This window comes from Tachysurus vachellii, chromosome 5 (genome assembly GCF_030014155.1).
Source record: "Tachysurus vachellii isolate PV-2020 chromosome 5, HZAU_Pvac_v1, whole genome shotgun sequence".
Taxonomy (NCBI): Eukaryota; Metazoa; Chordata; class Actinopteri; order Siluriformes; family Bagridae; genus Tachysurus; species Tachysurus vachellii.
This window is the reverse complement of record NC_083464.1, coordinates 20,956,986-20,970,746: the sequence shown is the minus strand read 5'-3', so window position 1 is coordinate 20,970,746 and position 13,761 is coordinate 20,956,986. Positions and strand designations below refer to the sequence as shown.

Sequence of the window (13,761 nt, the reverse complement as noted above, 5' to 3'; positions counted from 1 at the left end):
CTTGTTTGTATCTATTTATTGTTGCTAAAATTGGGATTGATACACGCCATTTTTATTGTAGGGTTTCAGATTATACAGTTTTCAATTGTTCAATATCTCACTTCTTTAATATTCAGACACTGCATTTGCAATACAAAAGTATGGTATTATTAATTGTTTATAGGTTACTAGTAATCACAGTTCATAGGAAGTGGAAAATATATAAATTATGGGTGTATTTTATAGACTGCTTATGAAAAAAAAAAACTATTCTGCATAATTATTACAACTAAAGTAAAAGCAGGTTGTAATCATAATGCACTCCATGCAAAAAAACAACCTGCAAAAGCATGACAAACACACCTTTAACACTAGACTTGGTGCAGAGGTTTTATGCATAATTATGCATAATAGTCTCTTTTTTGGCAGATAATGACACTATTCAAATTTCAGTCCACTGCAGTCTTACTTCAACCACAGGCTGACAATTCTTTAAAAAAACAAAAAAAAACCCCACAAAATTATGAATATCATGTGACCCTCTCTTTTTATTGATACTATCCAGGTTAACAGTGAATGGCTGGGATTTGTAACACAACATCATTTTAGTTGTATATTATAAATACCACTACTTTAAAACTATTTTTACAGTAATTAATCAGTTCCCATCAAAAACCTCTATTTATCCTACCACTGCCATTTTCACAGGTTGGCAAACAGAAGACAGTGGGGGACAGTTAGGGATTTCTGTTTGAGTTCATTTCTGCTTCAGCAGTGGTTGTTTAGTCTTTAAACAATGCACAGAGCCAAATAAAGAACCCACTGAGGAGAACAGAGTGACGGATCAGATCGGTACCAATCACTGCCTGATAACCAGCATTTTGTTTCCCTCTGCATGAAGCTGAACTCTATTATTAAATTTAAAGGCGACATTTCATCACCTCCCTGTGCTCAAGACAGCTGTTATATATATATATATATATAAAAAATACAATTAGATTATTTTGGTTTGGACAATGTACAAATGTCCTAAGACAAATGTAACATTTCACATATTAGAGCTGATTATAACTGACAGTTGTAAATGTTGCAATGGAAATGCATCTCTCAAAAGTTTCATTTTGGGCTCAAGAGCTAATTCTTGTGTGAAAAAAATATATATTTCTAAAGCTACTCTTGAGAACATATTTACACCAATGATCAAATTCACTACTATTTTCTACTGCTTTGCAATAAACATACTTCCTCTTGCAAAAAAATAAAATAATAAAATAAAATAAATTATCCCTTATTTGTTTCTCTTATAGATTTTCTTGGCAAAGTTAAGAAAAACAGCATGGGGAAGATTTTGTGCGTGCTGATGGATGAGGTTTTGGAGTCGCAGGTAGCTCTCTTCCTCATACTGGTGGTATCGGAGAGGCATTTCCAGTGTGTCGTAAAGTGCCTTCACTCGCTCTACGCTCTCAGCATCACTACGGCCATAGCATGCCTGACAGAAACAGAGAAGGACAGTGAAGCAGTGCTGAAGGGAAAAATGTTCAGAACAATGCAGGCTATACTGCCTTACACAAATTTATCTGTTTGTCAGGAATATTAAAAGAAACAACTTATGAATTGATGAATCCATCCTCACCTCTAGCTCCACCCTCTGCTCAGGGGTCATAACCCTCAGTGCAGTCACCACAAGCCAGCTGCACTTATTGTCCTGAATGTCTGTGCCAATCTTGCCTGTTACTGCAGGATCACCATAGCAATCCAAGTAATCATCCTAACAAAAAGAATCAAGGCAGAATATGCACATCATGACATATTATTCATACAAGTAAGTCAACTGCAAATACATTTAGTAGGATTTGTAGATAGGAGGCTAAAGTGTGGTGAAGTCTGTACCTGAATCTGAAAGAACTCTCCCATTTCAAGCAAGATGTGTTTAGCATTGTTGTGTTCCACTTCACTGTCAATTCCTGCCTGTGGTGAATGACAAGAATAAATTCAACATTAAACCCTTCCAGTCCTCTATTGGAACAGGTCAGCTTCATTCCACTGCGTGCCAAAGAGCTGGTCCAGAATGAAATGATAATTCAAAATATTTCCATTAAAAAAAATATTTAAAAATGTGTCCTACAAACTTTTACCTTAATCAAAATAAACTGAAAGTTACAGTTGGCCAAATCCGTGTAACAGAATGCATTTGCTTGTGAATTTATTCATTTGGTTATACATATCTTCCCACAAATGCATTATGTACTGTTTTTGTCCCATGCAGGACAGGCACTGAATCTAGTCAAACTCTCAGCATTTCTTTGTTACCTCAAATGTATTTTTTCTTAGTATGCACTTATCTAGAGCAACTTACAGAAGTTGCTTGCAACTTGCCATTTAAGTTTCTATCAATACATATTTCTTGATACTAGTAGACTAGACTACACTAGGTCATGGATAGGGGGGTTTTCACACTGGGCACATTTTGCTGTTTTCCAGATTTGAATATGATTGTTCCTGGTGCAGCACTGGTCTGGTTTCAGATTCATTTGATTAGATAAAATCCCAGTGGAACCGCATCACAAACACACATGGTGAACACAATGCGAATCATTATATTTTTAGCCTTTTTTTAAAAAAAAACCCAACAAAAAAAAGATTTTGGTGCTGTTATGTGCAGTAAGGCAACCCACCTCTTTTTTGTCCTATACCATTCCCCTGCCACCCATGGTTCACATGTGTTGTGAAAATTAATGATGTCATTATCGGCTAAAACACAAGTGCAGGTTACTTTATTTACTGAACAAGACTTGAGTACGAGTTGTACAAGACTTGTACAAGACTCGTACAAGACTCATGAACAAGACTCGAGTACGAGTTGCATTCACTTTCACGAGAATCATAGCACAGTTCCAGTGCAACCAAACTCACACCACCTTCTTCACGTTGACTCAGCTTCGGTACCACAGTGTGCTTCCTGGTCCACATTTCATTACCAGTTTTTCATGCAAACAATGCAATGTATTTGTATAACAAACCTTGGTGGTGAGGTAGTAAAAAAATGCACAGAGACAGCAAGAATTTCTCTATTATTTAATTTTAAGTGGTAAATAAATTGGACTCACCATATACATTGCTGCAGCCACCGGAAGATAAAAGGAGTAGAATGCAGTCTTGTACTTCACTATGGCTTTATATCTGTTACAAAAATCAATCCATTAAATTCAAAAGACAGAAAATTGCACATGATGCATACTAACACCTTCCATTCTAACTATTATGTGTATTTAATATCACGCTTCATTATTTCTCACTTCTCGGTTAGTTTCCTTTCTACCAAACATAAACAACAGTCTCACCTGTCCATGGTAAAACGGTGTAAATCAATCTTTTTTGGAGGAGCAGTCATCAGATCAAGGGCTTGACCCAGCTCTGTCTGGAACGATGTCTGCCGCAAAGAACACAGTCTAATTAAGAACATGGATGAGCACATCTTCAGTGTGTTAATCACTTCTTATTTGGATGTCATTTCACAAATCACATTATATATATATATGCATAGACAATGAACTTTGACTTATGGAGGATTTCCACCTCATTAAAAAGCTCCAACAAATGGACGTAGTAGGGCTGCCCTCTGCAATGCCTTCGCAGCAGGCGGTAGATGGACCCTTCCAGGAGAAAAGCATCATTGATAGCATCCAGACCAATGCCTTCCTGACAGATGAAAAATTGACATAAATCAATATCTCATACTTCACTCTGCATTCTGAGCACTTAGTAACACAATCCCTAAACAGTTCCTCAATCTCCTAAAGTTCCATTTTCAACGATGCCCCCCTTGTCACACAGCATCAAAGAAAAATGCTACTTTAAGTAAATGTGTTTGATGGCACCATTTAAAGCTATTTTATTGCAGCTGTGGTAAATATTCCTCTATCTTATCCATGTTGTTAGTTTTCATTGCTCAGCTCTAATCGTTTCCATCAGACCAAAATTATATGAGCTTTTATTTTTTCCATATGACCAAAAAAAAAAAGAAAAAAAGAAAAAAGAATTTTAGCATTATACTAATGCTAGGTAGGCCACTGCTTGCTTTGTAGCACGGATTCCGTTAAGGTTCTTCTCGATGTTGGCATGATTGCGTTCATGAAACCAGAAACCAGACATAATACTTGGTGCATCATGCTGGACGTAGCCATTAGTAGATGGTAGACATCTTGAGGACATAAACTGATGCGCATGTTCAGCAACAATGCTCATTTACAAATAGATGTGGTAGCTCAGTGATTAAGATGTTGGACTACTGACCGGAAGGTCCTGGGTTCTAATCCCAGGTCCACTGCTAAGCCCTTGAGCATGGCCTTTAACCCTCAATTGCACAGTTGTATAAATTGAACTAAAAATGTAAGTCACTCTGGATAAGGGTGTCTACTAAATGCTGTAAATGAATGAATGAAACAAAGATCAACAATAATACTGTGGTCAAAATCACTGAGATTAGATTTGTTCCCCACTCTGTTTATATGAACATTCCCTGAAGCTGCTTTCTGTATGATTTTAGACATTACTCTGAGGCCACATGATTGACTGATTAGATAATTGCATGAATGTGCAGGGTACAGGTGTTCCTAATAAAGCGCTCAATAATTATATATTTATTATGCTAATATAAGTATATGTATAATGTATTTTTTGTATTATAATATTTAAACAAATGTATTATTTTAGGTTTACTTTATTGTAGGATTATTTTAGGGTCACTAAAGCTTACCTTCTTATACCAACACGGCTGACCTCTCCGTGTTACTGAGGCATCCATTATATCATCCGCTACCAAGAAAAAGGCCTGCAGCTGAAGAGGTAAAAAGACATGAAAGAAAACTGATGTTAGAAATGGGCGTTTACAGCACAATTCATCAACTCTGAATAATAACATCTAGAACATGTTTGTATTAATATTTATGAGATTTGGCTGATGCTTTTAGAGCAAATTTGAGGAGTGCCTGAGTGTCTATTGTGAAAACTATAATACACAAACTCATCATACACAAACTCATCATTTACCAGTTCAATGCACCATCCAACCAACAGGGCACGCTCCACTTCTTCAGGTGACAGCTTGGAGGGAGAGATCAACTGACGCAGTGAGCCGATCACAGACAAGCCACGGTTCCTCTTGCCTCCTGTGGCATTGTACTGCAGTACCTAAAGACCAGAGAGCTTTCTAAAAACCAAAGTGGCAGAATATTGCTAGACTCAGGCATCTAACAATTGCTTTCAACTACATAAAGATTACACACAACACTATACAAACTTTAGCTTAATGCCCTTTTCTTAATTCTGATATTGTTTTGTTAAAAAAAGGTTTGTCCTAAAACCTGATTTGTCCTTAAACCTGATTAAACTTGTCGTTTGCTGTTTTGCACAATCCTTTACAATATCTCAGGTAACTGCTGCTATAATACTGTGTTCATTCCAGTATTTCTACACGCGCAATATTGTTGAACATACAGTATTTACACTGGTCGGTGCTGTTTCTGTTTCTTGTCTTTTGTGTAACATCTTGTCATTTTTTTGTCTGCATTGTCTTTTGTCCTGCACTGTCTTGTTTCACAGTGTTTGCACCACGTTGCACAGTTGCACTTTATGTGGCTAGGACTAACTTACTTAAGTCCTTAACTAACTTACTTAAGTCCTCTGACTTTGTTTTATGTAGCAGCATGATCCTGGAGAAACGTTGTCTCATTTCACTGTGTACTGCAACAGCAATATATAGTTGAAATGACAATAAAAGCCTCTTGACTTGACTTGAATTGATATAAAATTTTCTTTTTTTCCTGCTGGACTTCCTCATTTTTGGATTAATTAGAGAAAATGTTTTTTAGTATTTGGTTCTTTCCCTTTTCTCATGAAAAAAAAAATCATATTATCTAAAAACAAAAGATATAAAACCTTTTGAAGTCTCACATTAACCGAGTCATACTTTACCGTAAAGATTTCTGAATGTTTCTATTTTTAAAGTCTGGCAACGAGTACCTTTATACGTAAATGCTCATTTTGCAAAACTGTCCATTGTTGTGATAATGAGTCTAAATGAAATTGAAATTCTATTCTTATTCTTATTATATTTTAACAATTCTTACTGATTCTATTTTTTAGGAAGCAGAGATAATAAGCATTTCACTAAATTTCACTATTTACGGTTGTATGTGAGACAAATAAAATGTGCATTCGATTTGAGAGAAAACAAAACAGATACAATACAAAACAGCTCAGAGTGTCAGACAATCATATGAGTGCAAAGACCCAGAATAGTTCAACACCTCCTTCACTACATGAACATATCAGAGGTAGAACTGACCTCTTTGAGCCTGCTGAGAGCATCAGAAAGTACCGGGTCTGTGAAATCCTGCTCAGTCAACTCACACAGCAGCTTCTCAAAGTATCTGTCGAAAAGCTGTGGGTCTGACAAGTGGACAGCTTTACTGCAGGTTGTGTCTCCCTGGAAACAAAGCGGTCACAGAGCATAAAGGTGTCCATGGAGCATGACTTGGAGTGAAATTAACTAAGTAAAATATACTTTCTGATATGTTATAAATAAATGTATAACTTACCATGTTGTTGTCGTCCTTGTCTTGAGCTAATGACAGTGCCAAAACATCACTCTACCAATCGTGAGTGCAGTTATATTTTACCTGCTGAGTGACACAAGAAAACACCCGACTTCCCACATTTCGGACGGGCTTTTGGATGTTGTAGTTTTCGATGCATAAACACAGGTTTAATACGACTATCTGTACACTTCAAATCCCGAAATCCTTTGCGACCGCTCTGCCGAGGCTCGTACTCGAAAAGCATCATATGACGTATGAGGATCTCATTTGTCAGAGCAATCGGACGAGGATGGGCTTCAGCGCTAGGAACCAATGGAAACGTTAGATGGGAGGGGCGAATATCAGGGGATCTAAAACGAACCATCTGAAGTTACCAAAATGATTCATTTTAGTGATTTAAGTGAATTAGTTCAAATGATTCGATTCTTTATCTTGTTGATTCCCTTAGTGATTCCCCCCCCCCCCCGTCATGTACTTCGCATATTTTACATAATATTATATTTATTATTAAATTTTATAATTTTATCAGAGATATAATAATATCTAGTATTTATAATATAATAGTATTTTTTAATACTAGATATTATTATATCTCTTTGATTTAAATGTGTTTCAACAGTCAAACTGTGTCAAATCAGTCAAATAATCTATTATAATTTTTTCTGCATGCATTTTGTTGCCAAACCCAAAAAATTATTTTTGAAAATAATTATTTAAAAAATATTTTTTTATTTTATTAAAATTTTTATAATAATAAAAAAATTAATCTTATTTACACCTAACTGCAATTAATGAAATTAGTAGGTAAACAGAAATAGAAACTTGAAGCTTGGTTTAACTCTATTTCCACAGTACTAATACTGACAAATTCAGTAACAACTGAAACTATTTCAATGCTGCTCAATGCCTCCTGAAAAAAAGGTCCTTCCCACTTTCAAAAATGTGATTATATAAAAATGTAATGTAAAGTTTTAAGCTATCATGTCATGAGTCAGCAATAAATCTGTACTTCTGTATAACACTAATCTGAACGGGAAGTCAAAAGATCCACAAGAGGGCGACATGTGATCCAAAAGTTGCTCCTTGCAAAGTATTTTTTAAAAACTCTTAAATGTTCAATTAACATAGTATACATGAGTATACATGTACACACACACACACACACACACACACACACACACACACACACACACACACACACACACACACACACACACATCTATCTATCTATCTATCTATCTATCTATCTATCTATCTATCTATCTATCTATCTATCTATCTATCTATCTATCTCTCTCTCTCTCTCTCTCAAGTACAATACTTGGTAGAATCACCTTTGGCTTCAACTACAGCTGCAAGTCTTCTGGGATATATTTTTGATTACTTTTGGACTGAGTCCTGATATACTTTCCTTTTTGTCTTGCCAATATTGAACAAATTTGGTTAGAATGGTTGTCTTTTTTTTGGATATGGTGCATCATGATGAAAAACATTCAACCAACATATAATTTCCTGTAAGAAGATTTATTACACAACCCTGTGTCTGGAAATCAGCAAAGTTCCTGTAAACTCAGTTCATACTACCTGTTAACAGTGCTGTTATTGAGGCTTGATTTACCACTTAGGGTAAATCACTTATCAGCACAATATAACTATACAATATAACTTTTTATTTACTTAATGTCCAAAGGTTAAAAGTAGGACAAAAAAAAAAAAAATGGGCTGCATTCTATTCCACTAAGCAAAGATTAAATATAAGCAGCAAAAGAAGCAATTGTTTGTACAAGTAAAAAAAAAAAAAAAAAATCAGCTTTACATAGGCTTTACTGTTGGCAACAGCAGATATATGGCATTATAAGTATATAATAAAAAAGTATATATTTTCATGAAAGTTATCATTATATATTATTTTTACTAGATTGTTTATTATATTAAATGTAAATGTTTTTGTTCTATTACATTTGTATCTATTAAGTGTACAGAAAAACTGAAGGTAGAGATGAGATACAAGATAACTGTAATGGGTGTTAGTTATTCTGCCATCTTATTCTGCCAGTGATCGATACTTAATATCTGATGTCCTGGAGGGCCAGCAGCTAAACAAAAGACGAAAGATGGTTATTCATGATTTATATTTATACTGCTTCCAAATGAACAAACAAATACAAACAGAAAAACAGGTGTCAATAAGGTTACATTTGAATAATAAATATTTAATAGCAAATATTATGCAAACAGACAATCCACATGATTAAGAATGAGTTCTTATATGAGTATGAAAAACCTACCTAACTGTTAGAAATTATCCTACTGCAGTGCAATATATGTGGGGATCCTGCAATGATGACTCACAATTAGGGCATGCAATGAATGACAAGGAAAGTTTTTTATATATAATTACATTTACATACTTTACAGTCATCCTATCTCAACCATCCTAACACCCTTACACCCTAACAGGCACAGCATTAGAAACCTAGGATAATGTATGCTATAATGATAATTATATCCTGAGGACCTTGCCCAGACCTAAACCTGGTAATGACACCCAGGTAGTAGTTGCACAGAATTCCTGGAGCATCATAGATCTAAATATGAGGGGAGATACTCCTTATAGAGTGATTAATTATAACAGGGACACGGTCTCCAGCCTCAGGATACTCAGGATGATTTGCATTTAGACGACATATCCTTTATGATTTAAGAATCCATTACATCTAAATAATACAATAGGTCAGCTGATACACCAAGCATGGAGACTTGGCCTTGGACAGAAATCCTTGATTCAATAAAGGATTTTTCCAAGTTGATTAAAAAAAGGCTCAAACGTACTTGATCCGAACTAATGTAAGTTTGAGTGCACAGAAACATCAAAAATAAAAATGATCAATTATAAAACTATAATAAAATGTGCATGTACACTCATTTCACAGTCTGATTTGACTGTAAAGTGCTTTGTCATAAATGATGAATTGATAGATGAACTAATAAATAGGTCCTACAATGTTGCTCCATTCTTTTTCATTTTGATGAAATCATCAACAAACCTTTGATTATTTCTTGTAGCATTTATGCTACCTACATTTTGTGAAAAATTGGCTGTATATATTTAGATGAATAGAGCCCATACCTCTCCAAAGAACCCCAGAGGAACTTGTTTTCCCCATAATGCTAAAATGTTTATCAGTAGTTTCTTACAGAATAGTTTCAGTGCTGACAGAAATTGTTAGCTTACAATTCAGACATTAAATGAGATCATGAAAAGTGGGTTGTTACATTTGTCTGCCTGACTGGAGGCAATGGTGGTCGACCCTGAAATTTGATATTTGATAGGTTACAAAATATGAAGGTAAAAATCTTAACTGTAAAAACAAAATAATAATATTTTAAATGAGGCTATGCTAAATTATAAGAGTTAATCATAAATTCTGAACTCACTCTAGGCAGTGGAGGAGTTGGTGGAGGAGTTGGTCTATTTTGATAGATAGGCTGCTGTGTCCCTTAATAAACAGAAATAAAAGTTTATCTCCTAGTGTGGGGAAAATATTTATCTCCCTCACACACTTTATTACAGTGTCACTTACTGTTATTTTGAACAGGTGTGTCCACAGGTGTGACATGTGTTGGGGTTTGTGCCCCCACATTATTATTATTACCAGTTTTTCGACTGGTTTGTTGATCTGATACCACTGAAAAACATTTTCTATTAGTGCCAACAAATGTTTTGTTTATCTTGCCATTTTAATTGTCTTCATAAAAAATAAGGTTGTTGATTCAGTTTAAGAGCAGACATTTATTACACAACAATAACAACAACATTTGCAAATAAAGGCATAAAATGGTATACTATTGATAATTTTATTAAGCTGTGTGGGTCATTTTAGGTGTATTTCAGTGATTCTTGGTAAATATTCTTACTTTGTACAGGTACTTCTCGCACAGGATTAGCCTGTTTTCTAAAATATAATTATAAATGGAACAAATATTTGAGATTAATATCAATACATTTTATATTTATAATCCTTCCTACTCCAATGTCTAAATATTTCTTTTCGTGACATTCAACATTTCAGCACTGATTAATATGTGTCTGAATCATCATACCTGTGGTGCTTTATGAAGAAATATGTGAGGATAGCAAAAATGACCACTGCAAAAATAACACTTAGTGTAATACCCGCTTCTGCACCAGGAACAAGCCTAGAAGACACAGCTTACACACAGATATAGACACATAAACAAAATATATATAGAAACGTTGTAAATGAATAGCAAACATAATAAAAGCACACTTACGTCTCACTGTCACATACTGAACTGCAGAGGCTGTGATCCCGGTGACAGAGTTCGAGCAAGTACAGTTATAATCCCCACTATTGTTTGGCTTACTGTTCTCTGTGACATACAAGAGTGGAGTCCTTGAAGAAATGCCATTCACTGTCCATGTAGCAGTGGGAGAGGGCTCAGAATAAGCTAAGCAGAGGAGGAGGATATCTGAACCTTCCTCGAATGTCTTGAGACCCAGTATTCTCACATCTGGCCCATCTGCCACAAACAAGCAATACAGAGAATGTACAGTTCAGTTCATATACTGTTTACACACACACACACACACACACACACACACAGGGATATAAAATCATATATATAGAAAGATGCCTCAAGAATCAAAGAATAAACACATGGTTTAAAAAAACCCTCAAAATAGCATATCAATGTAAAAAAATATTGCAATCTTACAAGTTTCAGTTGTGTTTAGCAAATAATGTAGAATTAGAGCTAAGAGCAGGAGCTACTTACTATGTTATCCATATAAGCGCAACATTATAATAAACTACTAACCACAATTTGTTTAATTTACCTTTTAGTATATAATATTCAGTACACATTTTATGAACTGAATAAAAGAATTAATCTGAAAATGATGAAAAACAAGCAAACAAGAATTAAACTTGATATGGGCATTTTTTTCCCTTCATATTTACATACTTTTAAAATTTGTATCCTGAACCATACTGAAACTAATACCCATACTAATTCCCTTTACTAACGACCCCATCAATTATTCAGTAACTACAGCAATACTAATCTGTTCTTTGTTTGAAGGTAAATCTGGTTTAATACTTACAGTTAATAAGAATTCTGTAATGTGCAGTGCTGGAGCTGATGGGGTTACTCAGGCTACACTGGTAATTACCAGTGTCTGATCGCAGCAGTGGATTGATCACCAGTGTTCTATTGTCATCCAAGAATGTGATGCTGCTGCTCGAATCTAGATTCTCATTATCCTTCATCCACATTGTAGTACTGATTGTGCCGTTTCCCTCACAGGTGAAATTAGCACTGTTATATTCGATGAGATGGCCCTCGGGGCCAGTGATACCTAAACTAATCACTGGCTCTAAGAAAAGGAGAAGGGACATGACTGATATCGGAATGATGTATAGTCATACACGAATAATCATTCATCTTTAATTGGTGTCTACATTATTCTGAAATATAAAACACTTCTTATATCTTTCATCGTGTAAATCGTTTCATGTTATTTATTTATTTATATACCATTTATCTGTGATTCCTACATGTTCATCGTAGCAACTTTAATATAATATATTTTTCTTTGCTGCTATCTTGTTTCAGAGCTGGTATTATCACACAGTTGACATGTTACTCTGATATAGACTAGATGTGCTTTTTACATGCAACAAGTTAAGACAAATTTGCTTACCAAACACCTGCAGGAAAGTATGGTTTGCAATTCCTATAAAATTGTTAAATGTTACAGTTAAGGTGTACTTTCCAGAGTCAGCCATGGTCAGGTTTTGTAGCTCTAGCTCTCCTGTAGTATTGTTTAAAATAACTCTTCCCTGGTACTGGGGGGTCACTGTCTCAGTGGGGTGAATATAGATGATGAAATCTTCAGTGTCATTGAAGTTCCATCTGATTGCTCTTATTGGCTGAGAGAAGGGCATGACGGTAAAAAGCACACTTGCTCCTACTTCCTTATTGATTGGCGCTGGTGGTAACAGAATCTGCTCTTGATTGAATCCTGAGGAAGTAAAGGTTTTTCAGTTTTAAATAATATTTCTGTAATTCTGACACTGAGCAACAGCATGGCCATTTGATGTGTTGGCAGCATTTTTGCTAAGAGAGTGTTTCAAATAGAACATTAATTGTCCACCAAGACACAGCATGGAAAATTGTGTACTTTTGTCTACTTTGTATTTGAATTCTATATGTATTTTTTGCCATGCATATGATTCGGTACTTCCATCATGAAACCAAGGACAACTGAGTCATAACATGGTGTACTGTACAAATACACGTAACACATGACATTACTGTCAGAGTAAATGTCAAATCATTACTTACTCCACACAAAGCTTGACCAACCTGGCTTCTAAAGCAAGAAAATGATTCTTTAATTGTTTAGGATTATAAAGCATTATTTAGCCTGAATCTTGGGAAAGGTGAAACAAAAAACCAAGAAATATCTAGTACACAATACGTACATAGATTTCTTCTCATTTACACATGTAATACACATAAACGTACATTTACACATAAACGCATTTACATATTTAGCAGAGTATATTCTTACCTTTAAGCAGGGTTATGAATAGAATAACCATCATAACTTGCTCCATGATTTCTGCCTTGTTTTACTTCATGTGGTCTGGTTTCACATTTGCACTGGAATGCTCTTTTATCTATATAGTACTGGGAAAGGATAATTATGCTGTGCACTTCCTTATACTGAAGTGCCCTTTGGTTTAGGGCTGCTCTCATTTGTGCATACAAACTAAATAATTGTGCACATGTCCTGATTAGGCTCTTTCTTTTCATTCTTGGATAGATGGACCAAGCTTCTGTCAATGTATTAAAAAAGGAATCCTATGATGCCCAACAATAGTCCAGTAAAATAAAATTATATCATTCAATCATTAATTCACAATAACCATGTTATGCTTGTCAGGATTGTCATGTGGTCAGAGCCTATTATGACATTCCACACTTGATGAGATGCCACACACATTTACACATACAATACAGGGATTCAGATTAGATAACTCATCTACTGGTATGTTTTTATATGGTAGAAGGAAATCCTGTTGGAATGTCCTCTGGACATGGGGAGAAGTTTCACAGAAACACTACACAGACTGAATTTAGGATTAAACCC

At 35.1% G+C, this 13,761-nt stretch overlaps 2 protein-coding genes across 3 annotated transcripts; both read right to left on the bottom strand.

Moving 5' to 3' along the window:
- Position 1: 1 nt before the first annotated feature.
- On the bottom strand, positions 2–6,733 carry fdps (farnesyl diphosphate synthase (farnesyl pyrophosphate synthetase, dimethylallyltranstransferase, geranyltranstransferase)). Its single transcript, XM_060870386.1, has 10 exons — positions 6,579–6,733; positions 6,326–6,466; positions 5,029–5,169; positions 4,736–4,816; positions 3,556–3,678; positions 3,321–3,409; positions 3,087–3,159; positions 1,870–1,947; positions 1,613–1,747; positions 2–1,468 (listed from the first exon to the last, which is right to left on the bottom strand). Exons 1-10 carry the CDS (start codon positions 6,579–6,581, stop codon positions 1,268–1,270), a joined length of 1,065 nt encoding a protein of 354 aa, XP_060726369.1. The 5' UTR covers positions 6,582–6,733; the 3' UTR covers positions 2–1,267.
- Positions 6,734–8,083: 1,350 nt separating this feature from the next.
- Positions 8,084–13,337, bottom strand: LOC132845954 (carcinoembryonic antigen-related cell adhesion molecule 5-like). Of its 2 annotated transcripts, XM_060870382.1 has the most exons (11): positions 13,180–13,337; positions 12,307–12,627; positions 11,707–11,979; positions 10,875–11,123; positions 10,683–10,791; positions 10,497–10,534; positions 10,163–10,267; positions 10,017–10,078; positions 9,855–9,890; positions 8,867–8,913; positions 8,084–8,674 (listed from the first exon to the last, which is right to left on the bottom strand). In XM_060870382.1, the coding sequence occupies exons 1-10, from the start codon at positions 13,223–13,225 to the stop codon at positions 8,881–8,883; spliced, it is 1,272 nt and encodes a 423-aa protein (XP_060726365.1). In that variant the 5' UTR covers positions 13,226–13,337; the 3' UTR covers positions 8,084–8,674; positions 8,867–8,880. The 2 variants fall into 2 exon arrangements, with proteins under 2 accessions (XP_060726365.1, XP_060726367.1); XM_060870384.1 differs by lacking the exon at positions 10,163–10,267.
- Positions 13,338–13,761: the final 424 nt, after the last annotated feature.

What these genes read in the sequence shown, in the direction of transcription:
- fdps (XM_060870386.1), bottom strand. An exon ending in TTGGATGGTGCATTGAACTG is followed by an intron (nt 4,817 to 5,028) that starts GTAAATGATGAG and finishes TTACCTCTTCAG; the next exon opens with CTGCAGGCCTTTTTCTTGGT. An exon ending in CACCGTTTTACCATGGACAG is followed by an intron (nt 3,160 to 3,320) that starts GTGAGACTGTTG and finishes TTTTTGTAACAG; the next exon opens with ATATAAAGCCATAGTGAAGT.
- LOC132845954 (XM_060870382.1), bottom strand. Translation starts at nt 13,225, where the DNA reads ATGGAGCAAGTTATGATGGTTATTCTATTCATAACCCTGCTTAAAG. An exon ending in CACACCTGTTCAAAATAACA is followed by an intron (nt 10,079 to 10,162) that starts GTAAGTGACACT and finishes CTGTTTATTAAG; the next exon opens with GGACACAGCAGCCTATCTAT. An exon ending in CTCCAGTCAGGCAGACAAAT is followed by an intron (nt 8,914 to 9,854) that starts GTAACAACCCAC and finishes TCATCATTGCAG; the next exon opens with GATCCCCACATATATTGCAC.